This window comes from Colossoma macropomum, unplaced genomic scaffold (genome assembly GCF_904425465.1).
Source record: "Colossoma macropomum unplaced genomic scaffold, Colossoma_macropomum, whole genome shotgun sequence".
NCBI classification, from domain to species: domain Eukaryota; kingdom Metazoa; phylum Chordata; class Actinopteri; order Characiformes; family Serrasalmidae; genus Colossoma; species Colossoma macropomum.
In genome coordinates this window covers 29,143,174-29,166,238 of record NW_023494802.1, presented here as the reverse complement: position 1 = coordinate 29,166,238, position 23,065 = coordinate 29,143,174, and the positions used below count along the sequence as shown (strand labels likewise).

Below are 23,065 nucleotides of genomic sequence, written 5' to 3'. Positions count from 1 at the left end.
TGTGTGTTTTCCTCCAAGATGCACAAACCGACCCATGAAGGACTAAAATTAGCAGCATGTTGGGCAGAAAAAAAGTGTAGTCTGGGGCGGGGGGGACCCTTCCTGTCTACATTCCACTGTACTGCAGAGTGAATGAAAGACCTGTATTTATTAAATTATATACATTTGTTTTTACAAGAATTGCCACAAACAGGCATCATCCTATCAAATTCACATAGAATTGAACGCATCATTCTACAATCTCATTGCTCACACAGATTAAGTCCACTTTGGGACTAAAAGAAAGTTTCCCAACAGAGAAGTGTTTGCGTATATATTTATTTACTTACAACAGACAATGCAATGTAATCCCAAACCAAGCTTAACCCAAGTACAAGGACAAAGTGCCCTCCAGTGGTCTTCCTTATGCAAGGTCTGCGTGGCTGAATGAGAAAGGAAGCCAAGCACATGTTTACAGAAGCAGCAAAGCCAATGGAACTGTACAGTAATGGCAGGGTAGGGAGTCATACATGTTCACTAGGCAGAGACTACAGATAGGTCTACAGCTTTGTAAGCTATTACTGCCACGAAAAAAAAAGAAAACAAAAATGAAGATGCAAGAACTTTGTGCTGAAAGTTACACTTCCTTGAAGCACTCAAAATTAGGATCAAACAGCATCCTGCTCTTTCCAAATCCCAAACATGACATGATGAACCCGAAGCAACAAAGAACTTCAATAACACATCAATCATCTACAAAATGTACATATTATCTTTAAACGGTACAATCGCTCAGACGAGGATGGCGCCTCTAAGAATTTCACTTTTTTTATCTTTTTTTAAAACTCCATTTAGCATCTCTCTTTCGATGGAGACTATCCCACGTGACAGAGCACAGCCAGGAGCACTCCAAAATTTAAAGTGCAAACGATTAGGTGCAATGGGACAGGAGACAGCAGAGAATGAAGGAACGAGAGGGGGGGAGGAAAAAAAAAAAAACAGAAAACAAAGAAAAGCATGCAAGGGAACAGAAGTGAAGATGAGGAGGAGAAAGACGAAAATCAAAGGAATTATTAACTTCTTTTCAACCTAATGTCTGCCTACTGGTACTGTACGGTCAAAAAAATTAGAAAATAACTGCACACTCTGTTGACTAAATTGGGCAGTTGTTAAATTCTGTCAGTAAAGGTTTACGCTAAACAACACTTTCATAAATTATTCAATCAAAAGTTTTTGTAAATCAATTAAACTTGTATAATTTGTTCTTTCAGAGAGATGTAATTGTGGTAATTCATTACCAGTGTAAAGGCTGAGGCTGGCTGCCGTGGAATCAGAAGTCAGGATAGCTACAATAACTGGAATTACTCTTACTGTAATACTCCAAACGTTCAAAAGTTTGATAAAACTTTCTTATGTCTGTCTCATCCCAAACCCCAGAAGTATGAAGTTTGTAGTTTGGAATTGGTATTATATAGTCACATCTTTCATTCACAGAATTCAGCAACTTAACAATGCCTTCTCTTGTTTTAAATCAACAGGTCCTCTGTTGTTTTCTAGGTACAGGTAAACAATTTGGAATTTGAAGTCTGTGGAAATTGACTGTACAACACAGATCTGGAAGGTAGATATTAGGTTAAAAACACTGGAGCACTGTTTTAAGACAGAGGTGTGTGCAGGAATGCAGGAAAAAACAAGAGAAAACTAAAAGGGGAAAAGAGCAGCAATGAGCAACTGAAAGTACAGAGAAACACTTGGAGGGAGGAGGGAAGGGGGAATGATCACTCTCCAGAGCGACAGCAGGCTCTGAAGCCACACTGCAGATTCTGACATCCACTAGCCGTCTCAGCATGGGGACCTGTAGAGAGAGGGAGAAAGAGAGAGGTAGAAGCAAAAGACAGAAGTTAGACATCCACACCAATGTCTGGAACAGAATAACAGCATTAAAAATTCTTCCAAATACACACCGACCGGGCACTTCATTAAGTACACCTCCTTGTCTATGTACTCATTGTCCATTTTATCAGCTCCACTTACTATATAGGTGCACTTTGTAGTTCTACAATTACAGACTGTAGTCCATCTGTTTCTCTGTATACTTTGTTCGCGCCCGTTTACCCTGTTCTTCAATGGTCAGGACCCCCAAAGGACCACCACAGAGCATGTATTATGTGGGTGGTGGATCATTCTCAGCACTGGTACATATGAAGCACTGGTATGAGTGGATCAGAAACAGCAGTGCTGCTGGAGTTTAAAACACCTCAGTGTCGCTGCTGGACTGAGAATAGTCCACCAACCAAAAATAACCGGCCGACAAACGTCCTCTGGGCAGCGTCCTGTGACCACTGATGAAGGACTAGAGGATGAATAACACAAACAGTGCAGCAACAGATGAGATACTGTCTCTGACTTTACATCAAGCTGGATCAACAAGGTAGGAGTGTCTAATAGAGTGCACATTGTCTGATCCACTCGTACCAGCGCAACACACACTAACACACAACCACCACGTCATTGCTGAGAATGATTCAACACTCAAATAATACCTGCTCTGTGGTGGTCCTGACCATTGAAGAACAGGGTGAAAGGGGGCTAACAAAGTATGCAGAGAAATATACAGACTACAGTCTGTAGTGTGGAGCTGATAAAATGGACAGTGAGTGTAGATACAAGGAGCCCTTTCATAATGAAGTGGCTGGTCTGTGTGTTTCTTTGATGCTCCAATAAATTTAATCAGATGCTTCCCTGGACTATGACCATACACATGTTTTTCCGTACAATTAAACATACAACTCTCACTACGTTTTCTATTTAAAAGGGAATTACACTGATTTTTCAAAACTTTTGCACAACTAAAATCATTAAACTGTCACTCAGAGGTTTGCTGCGAAATGCTCCACTGCAGAGAACTTGATGAGACAGAATTGTTCAGTGGTAGTGATGGGAAGCAGATGTCTGAAAGGTTAATGCCTCTAAAAGCTATCCCACAGGAAACTTTTACATGAAATTGTTATGCATTCGATGCCTGATGTCAGACGTCGTTTTACGATAGCTTCGACAAGGTTTTAGCCAAAAAGGGTATTTTAAAAATCTATTCAGTGAAAAGAGAAATTATATGTAGGAGTGTTCTAAGGCAAATAGCACACACACACACACACACACATCCTCTAAGCCGCTCCTCCTTCCAGATCGCGGGGGGAGCTGGAGCCTATCCCAGCAGTCATCAGGTGGAAGGCAGGACACACCCCGGACAGGTCACCAGTCCATCGCAGAGCAGACAAACAGACATATACATTCACTCACACCTAGGGGCAATCTAGCGTGTCAGCAAATAGCACAGCAAAGAAAATGTACCACTATTTTACCATTATCAATACTACGTACAAAAACTAATTAAATAAAATGGCATTGGAGACATATCAACCCCTAGATTCTATCACCACCATTGTAAAGGAAATCAGAGTCAAATTAAAAAAAATAAATAAATAAAATAAAATAAAAAAAAAGTAAAAGTCTAATTCCACTTTAATATTTTACCTTTAATGGTTTACAGAGGCTAGAGTGTAAACAAACTAAGCAGCTTGTCTAGCTGTGCAGTTTAGCTGTCATTATAAAGGTATTCATCCACTGGACAAAGTGGAGGTGAAGTAGTGCTTTAGAAATGCTGAAACATCAGCCATGTATCTGCCTGGTTCTAGAGAGTTTCTTTATACTTACCTTGAGGTACTGTACACCCATCAGCATCTCGCACACAAGGCCAGTGTTGCGTGAGAGCTGGGTTAAGCACTTATTACACCATTTATTCATCAAACAGAAAATACATTTCTACACAAAAGTTAAATTTCTACAACAGAAACCTTTATGAACTACTTAAAAATTCTGGATGTCCAGAAACCAAATGTTTAAATTAGGGTTGTGAAAGATTAATCATTAACCAACAAATAAACCATCGTTGTTGTACTGTTTCTAATCAATGTTTACTGTTTCCAGTAAATGAACAGTTCCTATTTGAATGGGCAGGTTCATCATTCAAGTTGAGTAACACTTTTAAATTAAGTGCATGAGGCAATACTGCAATAACGTACCATATCAAAGGAAACGTCTCCAAGCAATAAAACAGACAACTACTTCACTGACAGCTTTCGAGAGTTACTGAGATACACCCAGCCAAAGTTGCCCCAGGTATGACATTTATGTTCGTTCTTACTTGGGCTAGCAGAAAGTGGTAAATACAACTTTAGAATATAGAGCTGCCAGTAGCCCATAATTAAATAGTTCATAATTAAATAGTTCATTTCTGTAACGTTTCAGCTTTCAGTCATATAATAATAAACAAGTCATTGCTATTAAAATGAATTTGTATCTCCAAATTGGTAACTTCTCAGGTGAAAGAAAATGTACAATGGACGTTAATGGACAAATCTATTTTATTTAAGTAATTTTGGACCATTTCTGTTTGTCCATTCATTATGAAATTTCCACACTATTTAAAGGGGAGCTGATGTTTTGAAATGTTTCATTCATATATGTGGTATGCCTGGCCCTACCTTTCAGTATTGCAGTCTACAGTTCATTAGCACAGAATGGCGAGTGCAGATATCAAGTAAATGGCTTTGAATGTGGCTCAGCCAATCAGATTTCAAAACCTGAACTATCTATATAAGAACCGGAGTCGTGTCATTCATTTTTTGGCTTGTTGGTTAACGATTAATCACAGACTACTGATGGCTGACAGACAAAAAGATAGTTATACGGATATAGTTAGATAGATAGACAGATAGATAGATGGAGAGATACACAGATACAATCATTCACTCATCACATTGCTTTCAACTGGTTCATACTGAATGCAGTAATCGTGCCGTGCTTATCAAGATCAGAGAATACAGTGTGCCACTTTCTACAGGTGTAATTACAGTAGCAGACCTGCCCATTACCGCATGCAGACTAATGTGTGTGAGCACATCATCCCTGAAGGACAATTAGACGTGTATGTGTGTGTGTGTGTGTGTGTGTGTGTATAAACCAGTTTATCTTTAAGTGCAGGGCAGTGTGTGTGTGTGTGTGTTAGACTGGCTAACAAGTTACAGTATCAGTTTTGAAGCAGTTGTGTGTGTGTGTTACCGTTGATGTTATCGCAGTAGTAGAAGTGTTCGTCGTTGAGTGAGGGGCAGACAGACACCAGCTCCCGCAGTCCCACCTCAGTGATGAACAGACAGCCTGAGAGGTTCAGATGCTCCAGCAGGGGGAGCCCTCCTCCCTGAGACAGACACCTGCCACAAACACAGAGTCATAAAGAAATAAGTGACCTGCTAATACAGGACACAAGTTTAATGCTTGCACACATACATGAATAGTTTTTTGTTCATTATCTCTCAACACCCACAACTAAACACCATCTAAAAGAGGCATTAAGAATGGCAGAATTCCACAAACAACCAGCAGAGGGTGACAATCAGCCAATCATGACCATAATTAAGCACTACAGATGCTGATCAGGGCATCAAAAACCATTCGTGCTTATAACCAGTGAGAGATCGCGCTTGTTACTTTAAATGAAAGTAGTTTTTTAAGAAATAATTACACTGGCAGAACAACGCATTATGCAGCAGTATATTTCTGTACAGCAAAGTGTAGAAGTTACCGTTCAAGATAAAACTGCTTGGCCTGTAAGCAGTAAATTCATCGGCACACAGCTACAAGTATTAAATATGTAATTTTATTGAATCTAAAAATGGTCTATTAGATTATAATTAGAAAATAGCCAATTGGTGTCCTGGTCCGAGGTCTGTTTCTATTATGCAGTGTAATGTAATTTTACTACAGAATGTGTGTTATGTTTACGACATTAGCTTGGGAATATAGAGTCAATATTTATTTTTTTCCATCATTTTAAATGCTTCCAAGTCTGGAGCCAGACACCTGAGGAAGGAAAATACATATCAGCTTGACTGGGTCCACAGACAATATAAGTAAATACTCCTGTGAGAGCCTCCATACTTAAAGGGGAAATTCCACAGATTTCTTTTTAATTCTGCATAATTCAGGTCAGTGAAATGTAAACAAAGTCATTGACAGTAGAGAAACTTACAGACTCAGATTGCTTTATGGTGGTCATAATAGGAGCAAGGAGTCACAATGTCTACAATATAGACATAAAAAACACAATATAACTTTTTATATGTAATCTATGCCATTTACTTGATATTAGTTTTTATATGTAGATGTTAATAACAATAAAATAGTGAAACATATGTTCAAAGAAAGAAAACATATGTTTAAACATTAAAAAAAGTACACCAAAGTTTTGTCTCAAAACTATTGTAAAACAATGTCTGAGGCATAATCATTTCGTGTAGTACCTTTTTGTGAGGGAGTTTATAGAGGAATTAAACTGTCTGGCTCCTATCACCACCAATGTGAACAAGTGACTTGGCAAGTTTCTCTAGAATGGAGCATTTCACATCAAACCATTCTGAATGAATTCCTTTGTTTACATCCTAAGTTAATTATGCAGAAATCTGTAAAATCCTCTTTAAGAAAACTTGAGAAATGTCCTTTTGCACAAGATATAATGAAATATTTACCTACATGACCATTAACACAGGATTAATTTAACCTAGGCCTGTATTTATGAGACTTCTTGGAAGTGTTCCAGTCAATAAAGTCACTGTAAATAAGGGAGGAATTCGATGAGAGATCAGCACTCCTACTCTGAAAAGATTTGTGAATCCAGCCCCTGGGGTTATTTCTGTACTTCACTTTATAGCAGGGAAAAGCCAACAGAATCTTCACTGATGCAGGAGCATGCAGTCTGTAAAACGTACAGGGCGGATTCGGACAGGACTAAAATCACTGCTGGAACAGCGGTAATAATAAAAACATTATCTTATCTCCCCATGTAAAATTAATTCTGTCAAAATAGTACTTCAGATCATGTAAATGTGAATTAAAAACAATATTTAAGGCCTTTGATTTGTTAATTTCACATAAATTAATTCATTTTTTAAGGACAGCAGACATCCTGCTATATTTCAGTATTGTGTTAAATACATTTGCGTTTTCTGTTTATGCATAACCTTCACAATTAAATGGTGTAAAGGAACTATTTTAAAAGGCTAGGGATCTTTTCTAGAGAACTGGAAGGGATAGACTGTGACTAGAGATGCCCAACTTGCTGATTAAAACTGTATGTGTGAGCATGTGTGTAATTCAGTACCTCAGACCGAGATCTGTGACCTGATAGCATCCTGACAGGCTGAGGAACCTGAGAGCTCGACAGGCTCCTGACTGATCAGTCCTCGAGTCGCCTTCAGAAAGGCATTTAGTCCGAAATTCATCGCTGCCCCCTGTGGCCTGGGGCTCACACTGCGCTCCACTCACTGTCCTGATCGCAGTGTCTGAACTGCAGCACGTAGAATGACCACACTGCAGAGAGCCATAAAGATGCTGCCAGTAGGAGGAACCAGCATCAGCACCAGTCCTGTAGCTCCGCCTCCTGCTTCTCCTGCAGCAGCAAGACCCGCCTCCTGCCTGCAGCTCTAAAATGCCGCCATGCCCCTCGTCTTGCGCAGACACACCTCCACGTCTGCTCCAATCAACTGCATCCTCGATGTCAGCCAGCTCAGCTGGATCCAAAACCCAAACGGGGCTGCAGGCCATGCCCTGCCCACCAGGCCTCCGCTTAAAGATGAGAGCCTGCCGGGTGCGTCCCATTGCATAAGCAGAGTGCTCGTCCAGGAGTCTGATGGGAGAGGAAATGCCCTTCAGAAGCTTGGCTCTGCGCTCAGGGCTGTTCTTGGGTATGGTCAGGTCACCTAATCCCAGGGACAGCCTCTTCAGGGTATGATCAGTGATCTTTTCGCAGCCTGATAGGTCCAAATGCTCAAGTGAGCGACATGCTCCCAGCTCTGTCCAACTATGCAAAGAAACACAGGAAAATCTCCATCAGTGACACTGCTACATTTTTTTTTCATTAAAGGTACACATAGAGTTCTTTGTTTTTTTACTTTCTGCACCAGCAAAAGGTTGGTTCCATTAGTCTCAAGATACGAGGTTTTTACACAATCACCTTTTATTCTGTTTGTTGCTGACTAAGATCCCCCTTCATATGTTTAATGTCACTACATAGTTGTGTAATATGTACAATGTTGTCCCTTAGGGCTAAAGAATTTCTGAATTTGAGAACTGCATTCAGAATGTCTAGGCTTAGACTGGTGACAACGTCTGTTTACCGAAGCAGTAAATTGACAACCAGGCAAATGCTGAAGGTAAAACTCACCTGTCAAAAGCTGAATCTGTGATATCAGTTTGCGTGAGGTCCAGGTGTGTAAGGTTTGGGCACAGGCTGAGGATCTGACGCACCTGGGACAGAAATTTAAAAGACACGAAACAAATCAGGTTTGATTTCAACCAGTGCAACATTCAGATTTCAACTGCTGCTTTCTTAGTCTAGACAGTATGACGGCTGATGTGGCTCTCACAAAATGATTTTAGATTCTTATTATTCAAATAAAGCCCTTCTGCTGCTTTGACAGCTCCACTTGAAATAATTTATGAAGTGGGAGGTAGTTTTCCCCTCACCATTTTGCTGGAGACAGCAGCGCTGTAAGCCAGGATAACGGTGCGTACTGACGGCCCCACGGCTGGGAGAAGGTTCTGGATCATTCCATTCAACAACTTCTTCTCTCTGCGCACTGTACTGATGGCCAGAGAATCCTCACATGCTTCTTCTGCACAGAAAAGACAGGTCTGAATAAAGCAGCTGTTTAGATATTTGATTTTTGCTAAAATAGTGTTTCTATTGTACTGAAGCCTTTCCACATTCTTAATGACTTACTGAAAGAATACAGTGGTCGTGCTGCTATGATGGCACTAGAGATCTGTACAGTCAGTCAAGTGTTACCTGATTCATCAACATCCGCATCCTCGTCCCACTCCTGATAGGCTCGCCCTTCCTCCTGCAGGTTCCGAACCCACTCCTCATCTGGATCCTGGTCCAGCTCCCCCGGGGCGCCACGGTAATAATCACCTAGGAAACATAATCAGTTATTCTCACAGACAAGGATACATTCTGTAGGCCAGTGTTTCCCCAGCCCTGATTTTGGAGCCCCCTTGTCCTGCATATTTGGGTATTTTCTCTGCTCCAACACACCTAATCCAGACTACCTAATGTACATTATTATGTACAATTTGTTCATTTTACAGGAGTTTTAACATCTTTTTTTAACACATAAAGAAAATGGGACTCATAGGAACCGTACAAGACCTGGTAAGCTGTAACCATCAAATAAACAGTACTTAGAGCTTTCAGAAAAGTGCAAATAAACATGTGTTGGAAAAGTAATAAAGATAAAGGTTGGACACATTAATTACAGAAAAAAAAAGTTGTGCATTTATTTTGCATAATTTTCTATTAATTATGTTTTTTGCTTTATCCTGACACTGAAATACGAGTAACTTAAACTGAATACATAAACAGCGAAATCTGACTTTTGCACAGTACTTTGTATAATATAAATGACCTATCCATGCTTTGCTCATATATGCACTCTTTTGTAGCAACAGCAAGCTTTGGACAAGGTTTACAATAATTCCTTTTAACCTGAAAATAAACAAGAACGTGTAGTATATTTTGGTCAAAACACTTCAATTATTCAAACTGGACCACTACAGTGTTTAGCATAAGTATTAGTATATAAGTATTAGTTCAGTATAACAACAAAACTTTGAGTTGCCAGTTTAAAATGTTATGGTACTGAGCTGGACTATGCTGTAGCTAACAGAAACAAGACAGAATAAAAATGACAATGACATAGAACTTGGCACTATGCTAATGCTAGCTCAGTTAGCCAAAACAAACCCAACAACAACAACAACACACCACAACACTCAACCTATACTAACAAATGTGACTTTTCAAACCCATTCAAAATAAATAAGACTCAAAAGGAATTAAACTCAAATCTACCTGCCACAACTCTCATTAGGCTGAACGTGATGTTTTCCAATAGTGAATAAAGCAGTGAATAAAACATTTGTGGGTGGAATATGGATCGCTTGACTACACTGACCAAAAAAGGAGGCTGAACCTGCAACAGTACTCAGCTTGATGTTTTTCTCACAGATTTAGGGGAAGCATTCTTCTGGTCTTACAATTCCACACAGGCGACACTGATACAGACTCAGCAAATTGGTCTCTTACCTCTGGCCCAGCGGACTGGGTACAGGTGTCTCCAGAGCAAACCCGTTTTAACTACCTGTGCCCAGGTACTGCACACCTGGCTGCAGCGGCACAGGTCCTCCGGTCCCAGGTACTGGAAAAGCCGCACCAAGAGCTCCTCCGGCAGGGCCGAGATGTGTGTGTATGTGCGATTCTCACGCTCTACTAGACGAGAATAACACAACAACATACACATTGTTACACACCAGATGCACTTATGAGGCAAGAATATCTGCACCACACATCGTGACAGACGTGATGGTAGTTTGGGTAAGACTGGACTTTACACAGGAAGGGCATTTCCAAACTGTCAGCATCATATTTTCGTCAGCTGTAAATAGGAAATAACTGCACTTTTTACTTTATTTTTCCACTAATCATATATGTGAGGTTTTGTGTACCATAATAATAATACTAATAATAATAATTTCTACATCTTTCTCTCTTTCCCCCTTAGCTGTATTGTTATGGATATACCCAAGTCTATACATACAGCTATATGCTGAAGTTTGGGCACCCCTAATGTTTAGCTGATTTTCTAAGTGAGAAATTAGTTAACATACTGAAAAAGGTTATAACACATTTTATATTTTTGTGTTAATGTAATCTGACCAGGGGTGGTTCAAACTCTTGCATATGACCACACATGGAAAATACTGCCTATCAGCATCGGTCAACAGTTTCTACATAGGTGCAACCCTAACTACAGATGTGGTCTTGTGGTTTCAGTGTTCAGTTGATTTCTCTTGAAGATGCACGCTGCACAAATTTAAATTCCTGCTGCAAAAGGCTTTTTGTGCTCTTCTACTACTACATTTTATCAGGCCTGTGAGGGAGCAACATTAAATATTTAGACTGCTGCACTGTAACACTTCTTATTGGCCTGTCCGCTTCCAAAACAAACGCAGCTTCAAGAATCACACAAAGTCACAGACGAAACCAGGATTGGAGGTACTGGTAGACAAATGTGCCTACCCGAGTTCAGTTAAGCAAGGATTTCACACCATTATAGGGGTGTCACACTAACAAATTAAAACGGCATAGTGACAAGGAGCTGATTTGATGTTAGCCCATTATGTCATTATCTTATGTTTGTTTTCTTTACATATTTTTGGATTTCATTTTAACAGCTAAGAAAGCTAAATTAAATTGCTTATAGCAGAATTTCCAGAACTCATAATACTAAATATTATAATATGTATTACTCATCAGGAAAATGTAATGCAATATTTATAATATTAAAATATTTATTTTTTGTCATATTGTTCACCCCTGATTTCCCCTATTCTTAATCTGGTAACCTTAAAGCAGCTCTCACCATCCTCAGTCTTCTCGTGGTCTGAGTATTTGAAGGCCTTGTGCAGCTCCTCAGCCTGGCTCCAAAGATTTAACCCCTTCAGCACCTCCTCAGCCTTGTCCCACTGCTGGCTGCAGTGCTGTGCTATCACCTGCCTCTTAATGGCCTTCAGCTCCTCATAGGAGAAGTATTCCATCAGCATGGGCTGGAACACCTAAGACAGGTTGCACAAGACGTGCGTGAGGGGGTTAAGCAGGAGCAGTGGATACGTCTACATGTATTATTTACGTTGATATCTGCATGCTGCTGTAATGTTATTAGCAGACAACATACATCTAACTCCCTGCATAGTCATGGTATGAATGTGGGTTTATGAATGACAACTCTGTTGTTAAGGACGCTGAATTTTGTGGCACATACTGTAGCCAACATACTGCAATCACTTCAGTTTATTTTATGTAAGCTCTTTATTTACTGTCAGTTTTTGTTGGTTTTCCAGTGTTACAGACCTTTTGAATTTATTTACTGTATTATGATCATCTGTTGTCTGAAGTAATCGAGTTTCCTATTTCCTCTTAACTGGGTCACACACATTTTGTTGAAGTATTGCTCATAACATTTTTCATCGCCCAACTCTAGCTGAAGCACTACATCAAGAACATACTATATAGTGTTATGTAGTATCATGTTCATCACATGATCACTCATTCATGCTGTGATCATATGCCTGAGCTCTTGGTTTTCCAAGGCAACTGACATTACACCCTGACCTATGGTCTAACAACAACACTCTTCATTTTAATGTTATGTAGACTGAGTCAGTGTAATTTTTTCCTAGTTGAGTGTGATAAAGGTTTCTTGGTGTCTTACCTCCTCTTCCTCCTTCATGTGAGGGAGGAAGTCCTGGGTGAAGGCCTCTAGCCGCTCCTTCAGCTGCCGTGCATAGTTCAGCTGCTCACACTCGCTCTGGGGAGGTTAGAGCTTAACATCACTTAAAGCACACATAGAACATCATCAGACAATGCAACACTATATACACGCATACATGAACACATGCAAAAGTATGTGCAAAGAAAAAAAGTATTTTATTTCCTCACGTTCTAACAATTTTTGAGATGATCTGAACCCATTTAGTGTGACAAACATGCAAAAATAGAAGAAATCAGAAAGGAGTGCAATTTTTTTTCACAGCACTGTAGATCAACATCCAATATGAGCAGCGTTCATCCTAAGATTACCCTCTCCTGCAATACCACCACAGGTGACTATCACAGGTCCATTTTTGTGTACCACGCTGAAGATAAATGCCCCTTAACAACAGCTTCCTGTGACGTCAAACTGGAGCTCATGCTTCAAGTCACTGCTTAAAGCATTGTAATTACAAGCTGATGTTCGGAGGACCAGTTGTAGCTGTAGCCAGTTGATACACTAAAAACTGCTTGCAATTACATTAACTCTCTGATCACACAAATCTGATGCGCTTATGAATGTTCAACAAAAAAAAAAAAGTAAAAATATACTTGCTGTAAATAAGAGGGAAAAAAAAACAGTGATTGGAGGCTCTGTCTAGACAAAAGTCTCACAGGGCTGGAAGTGACCTCGTAATGAGAACATCTGAGGACAACCATGACTAATGTACAGCTAGATGTGGGTGGGAGCGTACACCTTTTAGGATGGGAACAACAATCATGTGCCGTTAGCACATGAACGTAAAGCGAGTTAACATAGCAAAAAAATAAATAATTAAATAAATAATTAAAATGGGCAAGTATTTGTGGGTCACATGCATAGAACAAATCACACGTGGTAAAAATAAACATTTCCTCTTGCAAGAGGAAAAGTAGCTCCATTAGCTAACAGCACCTCCGGTAAATAACAGCAGCATGTGACTAGTGAGCTTGTTCTGCTTGTGTTATCATTTGTACTCTAAATGTTAAAAGAGCACAGACTAGAGGAATTTGGGGGCGAGTTTGAGAGAAAGCGTGTGCTCGGTTGCGGCAATCCAGCAAACAAAAGTTTGGCATGTTGTCCCCAGACATGTATTCTTGTTATTAGATCTACATCTACAATGTTATTAAGACAACAAGGTTTTTTTTTTCATTTTTTCCCATCTGTTTTTTGAAAGTAGTAGTGGGCAATATAACAAAAACACAATATCACAATATTTCAGGGACAAGTTGTAAGTCAAAAAAGGGGGGTAGATTTAAAAAAAAAAAAAAAAAAATTACTATCTGAAATTATGAAAACAAATCATTTTACGCAGTGTTCCACACACTGTGCTGCACTAAATTAATTTAAACAGGCATAATTATGCTGTCTTTATAACTAATCATGCAATTGTTCAGTATTCTTTAAGTACTAATAATATCTTCTCAGTAAACCGTGGTGTTACATATTGCAATGTGGTTTATGGTGATACTGATTTTGTCATATTGCCAGGCCTATTTGAAAAGATCCAAAACAATTCATGTAGCAAAAAAGGAGTGCACACTTTATTGAATGTTCCTATGATCAACTACGAACGATCACAACATTTCAAAATTGATGCAGCTGAAGCGGCACTATCAGAGCAGTGCGTCTTTACAGCCCTACGTAAAATTATTTTACCATTCAGAAACAACGGGTCATAAAATTTCCCTGTTTTACAGCACTGTGTCATATTTAATGCATTGAAATACACTTTACATATAATGAGCATGCTACAAGCAGACGAACACTCTGAAATTAACGTGCTTTGGCAGAACTGTAGTTGAGGGTGGCACTTTAACAATGTGTCACATTCCTGTTTTTTTGGAGAGACGCATGAAAGCAGGCTTTTTCCAACAATTTCATATAAACTAGGGTGTTTTCATCTACCAAATCAAAGAAAACGGAACACGAAAGGAATGTAAGAGGAAAAGTCCTTTCAGAAACACACGTCATGGGTTTACATCAGCTACTGGCTGCCCTTCACAGCGCCAAAACACCCTGAGTCATCCCAGCACAGCAAAGCGCCAGTCCCCACCCGGCGCAGTGTGGGCAGTAACAACACTGCCCTGGACTTGGATAAAGAGTGGGAGTGCAAGATCTGATCTAGGATCAGAATCCTCCGACACTGTCTGCACTAATCTTAGCTACAACTGAATTCAGATCTGTTATGAAAGCTGCTCCTGGTTGCATTCCCTGGCTGAAAAGACTGTGCAGTGCAATAGACTGTGAGCTAACACGACACCCTCGCTCACTGCCATTTTGGGACCGACAAACAAAACTCTACTGTTTCACGCTTTCGCCACAGGTTACTGTTCCCAAATCTTCCCACTATAAGATCATTTTTGATAAGCTGGATGTGTCCATCTAGTACTATTCTTCACTGAGCACTTAATGTAAATAAACGGATCAAAAAATAAACACGATTTATTTACATCAGTTTGCTCATTCCATCCTGTTACTGGCAGGAGTTGGAACAGAATGTCCTAATTTCTTTTGGCCTCACTGAGTGGAAAATTACTCAATTGGCATTGGGAAAGACAAGTTGGACACACTTTAACTGTTGACTGTTTCTCAATTCTGGAGATTTTTCTCTTATCGAACAGCATCAGCAAAGCTTTGCAGTAGCACCAAAGAATGTTTGGAGGTAAAAACCACAATAAGAAATGGTTGAAACAGCACCAAGACTAGTTGTGAGTTCATGAACCAAAACAGATTCAGTGAATATACTGCATGTATTGTGGGTGAAGCCCTACAGCTTTATTGCTGTAGTACCACTATGACTGGTTTGCTGATTTCAGTGACTCCTCACTGGGGCTGATGCAACTAATGCCTCAGCAAAGTAACAACCATCTGACGTGACCACTAGCATTAATATCCAAAGGTACCTGGAGCAGCAGTTCCAACACCTATTATTATAGCAGTGACATACCTGCAATGGGCCTGGATAGCTACTATACACAGATGTCACTGTGTTCCCGCAGACAAACAAGGTCAATCCCTCCCACACACAAGAAGCCAGGGTCACTCCTCTTACTTACAACAGGGCACAACATGACTTGCTGTCCCAAATAAACAGTCCAGACACTCTTTCTATTTCGTGACTTCAGCTTTATTCATACTTTTACAACTGCCAATAGAATGGGATGCTCTGGAGCAGCCACACATGGGCCTAATATCACCATGCCCAATGCAAAGCGTCAGCTGGAGGGTTATAAAGTAAACCAGCAATGGGCTGTGGAGCAGAGGAACAGTGTTCTTTGGAGCGACAGAGCTCCATCCAATACCTTTGCGGTGAGCTGGAGTGGAGTCTGTGATCCAGAACTGATCACTCAACATCAGCACCTGACATCACTAATGCTCTTGTGGCTGAATGCAACTAAATCCTCTAAGTAATGTTCCAGCGTCTGGTGTAAAGGCTTCCCAGAAGACTAGAGGCTGTCACTGCAGCAGCAAGGGGAAATGAAAATACCTTTATTTATAAATATGGAAACCCACCTTGACATTCCTGAGCCCTTTTTCAAAGAGCGAGAGCATCTCAGAGAGCTTGTTGTCAGAGTGCACATTGTAGATGGTGCGGCTGCGCTGCTGCAGCAGGTCGATTATGTATTCATTCTCAATCTGCTCGTGTATCTTGAACACCTTGAAGGTGGCACAGAGCGTCTGCAGGAACGCGCGGAAATCATTGTTGTTGGAGAAGTTCGTCTTCGACAGCTGTGGACAAAAAGACAAAAAGAGAAAAACATCTGTATTCAAAGCAGGACAGCTCAGCAAACGAAAGATGTGTGTTGAGATACAGATCTGACTTTCTCACAATCCCTAAACTATTTGTTAACCATAAACGTGATTAGCTGATATGACACTTTCAGTATAGTGGTATGAACGTGTGCGGCCTTTTCGCTCTGGTCACCTTCATACGACATTGCCACAAAATATGGCTCAATGCCAGAAACCATCACATCTTCTAGCAAGCCAAAATAGAAGGGCTTTCAACTGCAATGTTAAATTGAATCACTAATACACTGACAACCTGAAAATGCTCAATATGATGCTGAAAGTTGTTTCTTTAATTCTATTATACTGCCACTTCTTACAGAGAGGCTTTATAAAGGCTTTATTCCTGGGATTTTTTTTCCAGCTTTGTTGCTGATGTACTGCTGTTAAGTTCTCAAACTTTTCTACAACACTCCTTCAGGCATAAACAGCTTGGCATGGTGAGCAGCGGTCATGCTTGATCCTATTTATGTAATCTTCATCCACAACCTACCTACGTTCAGCTATAAACAGGCATGGGACAGCAAGGCATAGTGTTGTTGTTTTTTTAAATGCAGGGTTAGATAAGTACATTAATTCAAGCGCCAACTTAGCTACAACCACCTCCCTACACAGATACTGTAACGTTAACCAGATAGTGAGGTAAACATGGTCGGTGTGGCTGCAGCCCTGACTCTGTAGCACGTAACGCACGTATTAGATTAGCCAGCAGCTAACGGAGAACGCTAGCTGAGAGAGCTAACTTTGCTAGCTAAGGGGTGTGACCGTTTAATGACCACACAGTGAACTCGCAGTTTAAGGTTTCGTTTACTTCCCCAAAATATAACACAGTCGAACGAGATTACAACCCGAGCTAAAGGACCACAAATGCTAAATTTACAACCTGCAGCTCGCTAGCTAAATCGTTAACGTTAGCAGGCTTAGCTGCTAACTAGTCCAGCATGACGATTCGTTTTACTTGTGGAACATTTGAGCAATTTTATGTATTGATTTTAGCGATTCAAATCTTGTTAATATTATTTACTAACTGGCAACGTCAGTAAACATTACCTAGACTCAAACCGAATTCAGCCATAACACCAACCTACAAGTAGGCTAACGCTAACGTTAGCTATTCGCAAAGCTCAATAAACGCATCATAAACCTGTTTCAGCTTTAGCTACGGCAAGTCAGCCGTCTATTATATAATCTTTGAGACTTTGACCATGTTGCAAACTTTCTTTGAACGTTATATACCACGTTATATGCATATATTGGACAACAATAACAAACAATCTGGGGTAACGTTAGCGGGCATAGCCTATAGCACAGTGAAGGCTGGCTCGCAGCTAGCTTAGCTAACGCTGAGTAACTTAACTAGGACTGCCAGGTGTAGTTGACGTTAACCAGCTCGCCTGAAGAATCAGGGAAACAAGGTTTTGAACACAGTCAGATTAATGCAGTACCTTGTCGCAGTAGAGGCCGACAAGCTGCTTCATCCGCCAATGCGGCCCAGTGAACACGTCCACCTCATCGGGGAACGGCGCCATCGCGCTCCATGGACTCAGCGCAGAGTGGAGGACGGAGCTTCAGCGCAGCACCATCAGATCAGCTCAGTTCAGAGCGGCTGGGTGGGCGGAGACCACCAGACAGACAGACAGAGAGGCAGACAGACAGAGAGGCAGACAGACAGTTCTGTTCACGGTCTTCACTTTTCCCTTACTCTCACTGCATACTATCCTGCATTTTTAACATAATAAGATATGTTCACTTAGTGAATCTCAATTTTAAGCTTAAATTAAATTCCACTGATTTTCTAAATATTTGCAAAAGTACATTAAGATGTGAAGAAAGTCATTCAGAGTGTGTTTTTATGTGAGATGCTGAGTTCTAAAGAAACGGACTTTCACAGCGGTGATGATCTCCGTTTGCTGAAGAAGAGCTCCACTTCTGCTCCTACTCTAAACACCCGTCAGTCCCTTATTGGCATCTGACATAAGGAAGTGGCCGCTACGCCGTCTGGAAATGGCACATACTGGCATGCGCCACTTAGCGAATGGCACCTGCCACCAGTCACGCCACCCGGTTAGTGACATTCGCCAGTGGCACCTGCCACATAGAAACGGCGCGTACCAACAGGTCCCGTGAGTAAGGCAGTGACTCGGCTAACGAGCAGCACACGATCATAGATCCACCATCCAGCAAATATTACACGAACCACAGCTGATGTGGCCTGGGTGAGCGGGTTAGACATATAGCTCAGTTAGCTTACCCTTAACACGGCGGCTTTATGTGTACACTTACTTTACACGTGCAGAGATAAAACTTTACCGTAAGCAGGCTTAAAGTAAGCATAATATGAAGCTTTAAACAAACAAACTTTAATTGTTGAACGTATGTAAAATGCGTATGCTGTAATAAACCCATAGAAACCATGAAGTGTTTCTCTTGGTTTCTGACGGTTTTCTAATGTGTTTTGGCTTATGGTTTAACCGGTAACCGGTGGCTGATTCATATATATATATATATATATATATATATATATATATATATATATATATATAAAAGGTATCCCTTCTTGAGTGGTAATATGCATAGCGACACATACTACCAGCACAAACAGTCGCTGTTTACATCAGACAGGTTACAAACGGGAGACCGGTGTTACGGTAAATTTCCCCTCATTGCGCATGTCGAAATCGTGACGTCTTCAGTTGACGCTGCCCTGCGGCTTAATTCGTATGTGTTTGTACCGTTATTTCGTCTTGTTCCTCGCGGTAAACGAATTATAACGTTGTTTGTAAAATGACTTGTAGTTAAACACGTTTTAAAGTATGAAATGTGCTGTTAGCAGATGTTTTAATGACCAAACACTACGTGGGTTATCTTGCTAATGCTAGCTTTGGCTCCGTTTTCAACTACTCCGAGAAAGATAGATTTAATGCGCTATTTCTGATATAATTTCCGTACATACAGACACTCTGTTGTTCAGACCTCAGTGATTTTAAAGGTGTATTTATGTCCCATATCCTCACCAGTCTCACTAAATTGTGTAAATAGATTTGAATCATTTGTTGCTGAAATAAATAAACTGCATTACACAGCACAGTTTGTAGTCTGTGTTATTATTGTTAGACTACTTATCTAAGTGCACCTAGGAAGTTGGTTTCCCTATTGTCTTTCAATAAAGTCTTACTGTTATGGTACTAATATGACATTTCTTTACAGTAACTTTTAGTCACACTGTACCACCTTTACACTGAGAATAGAGGGGGGACATCTTTAACCAGAGAGAGAAAAGTTGTTTCCCCTTGTATATTATAGCTGGAGTGGTTTTAAAGTACAACGATGATACTAATAATCTATATCTGTGCATGATCATTTCACTCAGTAACTTTTATTCATATTATACCACCTTTAGAACTGAGAATAGAGGAGGAACATCTTTAACCAGAGCCTGAGAAAAGTGGCTTCCCCTTGTATATTGCAGCTGGGGTGGATTTAAAGTGCAGTAACAACCTGTGCGAGATCTTTTCACTCAGTAACTTTTATTTTTTATTTTGTTATAACACCCTGTTGTAGTGTAGGAAAAAAAACCTTTAAATAAAAGCCAGTTGAATGCCCCCATTTTATTTTCACTCCATTTCCAAAATAAATATACATTACTACTTAAAATTATCTCTTGTTTATTCTCATTCATTATTCTTTATTCGGTCCCCTCCAAATTCACAATATGCGGTGACAGCAGGGCACGACCTGCAGGAGGCGCTGTTGCTGCTCTAACCATAGACTGAGGCAGCGCTGCCTCTGCTGGGCTTTCAGAGATTTAACTCCAGCTCGGCCAATCAAATCAGACCTCATAAGTTGTGAGCCAATCACATTAGACCTTGTAAGTTGTGAGCCAATGATATCAGACCTGGGGGAGGGTCTCTGCTTTTACTCGCCGTTGACAACCCCCGCAGCTGCGACAGGATTAACATTAGACTTTGTCCAGAGTCTCTAATACACAGAGTGGAACAGTCAGTAGTGACAGAGTCAATATTACCACCTACAATATGGATTTGAGGTCACTTATGGTCAGAATAGCTGGATAGAAGGGTTTTACTTCTTGGCTGACTTTGGGTTCATGTGAGGCAAAGAACAGAGTTCAGGCTCACACTAACATTAGCTAGATAGCTGACAAGACAACTAGTGTAAGAAATTGAAGAAACTTCTCTTCATAGTGAGACTTTCAGAGTGTGAATGGGCGACAGAGATAGAAATAATAACGCTGACAGGTCTTTATATTCTTTGTTTTATTTCTCTTCAGTATTTGGAAACATTGACACCAGTTGTTGCCATATATTGTTGTTTACAGTAAGTTAATGTCAGTGTAAAGGCCATATACTGTTGATCACAACACAGTTTTATATCCCTCAATTCCTCAACCTGTAGATGGAAATTAAAAGGCAGAAGGTTCATTGAAGGCCAGTCTGATGAGAAAATTTGCATCAGTTAAAAATGACTAATCTGTCATTATGTTTTTTTAGTTCTTTTAAATCTGAGTTTAATAAAATAATGTTTTACTAAACACAGGAAGAGAGGAAGAGAAAGAAGCTGAAGGAGGCTGACAGGACTGAAGGAGCAGATCTGATGGAGGTTAGTGATCAAGAAGAAAGTGAGGGAGAGCTGTTTAAGCTTTCAGTTAAAATTAATACTGAATTTAATTTAACTTAACTGAGATAATATTTGTGGCTATGACCAAGTTCTGTCATCCAGCTTATTAAACATGCCTACAGAGCAAAATCACACTCTCTCTGATTGCACCAACTAAGACTCAACTGATCTACAATCTGTATTTGAATAAGATATTGTACTGTCCCGCTACTGACTCAATTTGTGGAGTGGCCATGCAGAGCAGCCACGTGCGAAGGCTCTCGGGAGGTGCCGGTTCTGGTAGGAGAGACTTTAATGTTGTAAATCAGTTGTTGATGTTAGTAAAGGTGGGTGATATGTGTTGTTTGGGCTTTGTTGTGCTGGGCTGTGGAGCTGTTTAGTGGAGTTGTGTGACTGAATGGACATTGTGTGGTTGGAGGTGACCTGCGTGCTTCCAGGCCATTTCAGCCAGTGGTGAACTGCGGTTCTCCCCTGCTGCTTGTTCACTGAAGTCGCCTTTAAACCACTTTTTCTCCGACCATTCTTAAGAAAAAAATCTTCTTAAAATCCACTTGTGTAGTTTTCTCAACGATTCTGACATTCACCAATGTTTTCTCATTTGGAATTTGCTCTTAGGTAAAAATCTGTGCACACTCAGGAGTACAAAGCTCTGAACAGTTCTGTGGTTTAAGCACACGTCATGAATCTGAGGTCGACTTTTTCTTAGGACCTTCTTCACGAGCAAATTTAAGAAAAAACTTAGGAAGATGTTGGTGAATAAGGCCTAATGTTTCTGTGTCTTATGCTATGCAGACTCCACAATATTTAGGACCACACCTCCAATGTGTGGTCTCTGGTAAATAAGAAAGATGACTTGGGCATTCTTATCAGCTCAAGACGAGACTTTGCTGACTGCTCTGTGATGTGTTTTACAGAAATGTGGCGGGATGGGAACATTCCTGACTCTGCACTCCACCAGAAGGGCTTTACTCTGCATTGAGCCGACTGTACGGACACCTTACTTCAACAGAGAGGCGGTGGACTGTGTTTTTATGTTAATCAGTGGTGATGCACAGACACAGAAGAGCTTTCAAGTATATGTTCTCCAAATTTGGAAGCCTTTACTATAAGCTGTAGACCTTTTTATTTATTGGTTGCTGTCTATATCCCACCACAAGCCGTTGCCCTCCTTGCGATGAAACGTTTGGCCACGCACATAAAGCAGGTTGAGAACTCTTATCCAAGCTCTGCTGTTTTTATTTTGGGAGATTTTAATCATGTTAGCCTCAGTAAATCATTACCAAGAAATAAGAAGCAGATTTATATCGCTACCAAAGGAGATACAATTTTGGATCAGTGCTACAGCACTATCTCTGGAGCATTTTATATAAGGCAAGGAACATTGCTTTTAACGGTGGTGATAAAGAACTATGTAAGAAAGCTAAGTATGAATTTCAGAGGGCAGTGAGGCAGGCAAAGAAAAAGTATAAGGTTAAATTAGAGGATAAATTACTAACAGAAGATAGTAGGGTTGTTTGGGGATTCTGGTCGTGGCGTCAAATGACCTGAAGCAGATTTACTAGATTTCAACATTAGGATGAATTTGAAAAATAGATTTTGGTTGAGAAGACGACGTCAATAAAACTTTGAAATGTGACTTGAATTTGTAGGCGTTTTAAGGCTTTGTTATTGGTTTAACTGGCTATTAATAAAGTGCTAAGAGTTTAATTTCTTTTCTACATTTGAGGACTATATTGGAGCACTGTTAGATATGTTCATGTATTTTCTGCTCTTATTCTCAAAATGATTTCTACAATAATGTACAGTATTTAAGCCAATATGTTACTTTAACAGGTTTATACAGCATCCCATGTAGAATTCTGGGAAACGTAGCTCTCATAATATGACACGTATTGTTGTTTTTGCATCATGATACATTTTCTGTGCAGAATTTAAGTATCCGTATTAACTAGTGACACAAAACAAACTGTGCTCATTTACTTCCACCTTCCAGCACTCTGGCAGTTTCTCTCCGAATTGTTTTCTTTTAGTTAAAGTCATTGTAATATTTACTGAAAGGGTCATAGAGATCCCTCCTTTTCTCCACTTCATGGAGGAGTTTCTCCTCATTCATTTTGAGGTGAAATAGCTGTGAGCCATCAAAAGTAGAACCTATTTTTGTCAAGAAGTTTTTTTGTCCACCAGAAATGGCTGAT

General features: G+C 40.2%; 1 protein-coding gene across 2 annotated transcripts; it reads right to left on the bottom strand.

Annotated features, from left to right (window-relative positions):
* Positions 1-302: 302 nt before the first annotated feature.
* Positions 303-17,840, bottom strand: fbxl5 (F-box and leucine-rich repeat protein 5). 2 transcript variants are annotated; one of them, XM_036590770.1, is made up of 11 exons: positions 17,681-17,840; positions 15,960-16,175; positions 12,366-12,461; positions 11,517-11,709; positions 10,181-10,363; positions 8,882-9,007; positions 8,560-8,708; positions 8,258-8,340; positions 7,196-7,894; positions 5,101-5,249; positions 303-1,834 (listed from the first exon to the last, which is right to left on the bottom strand). In XM_036590770.1, exons 1-11 carry the CDS (start codon positions 17,762-17,764, stop codon positions 1,758-1,760), a joined length of 2,055 nt encoding a protein of 684 aa, XP_036446663.1. In that variant the 5' UTR covers positions 17,765-17,840; the 3' UTR covers positions 303-1,757. The 2 variants fall into 2 exon arrangements, with proteins under 2 accessions (XP_036446663.1, XP_036446664.1); XM_036590771.1 differs by having other exon boundaries at positions 10,181-10,360.
* Positions 17,841-23,065: the final 5,225 nt, after the last annotated feature.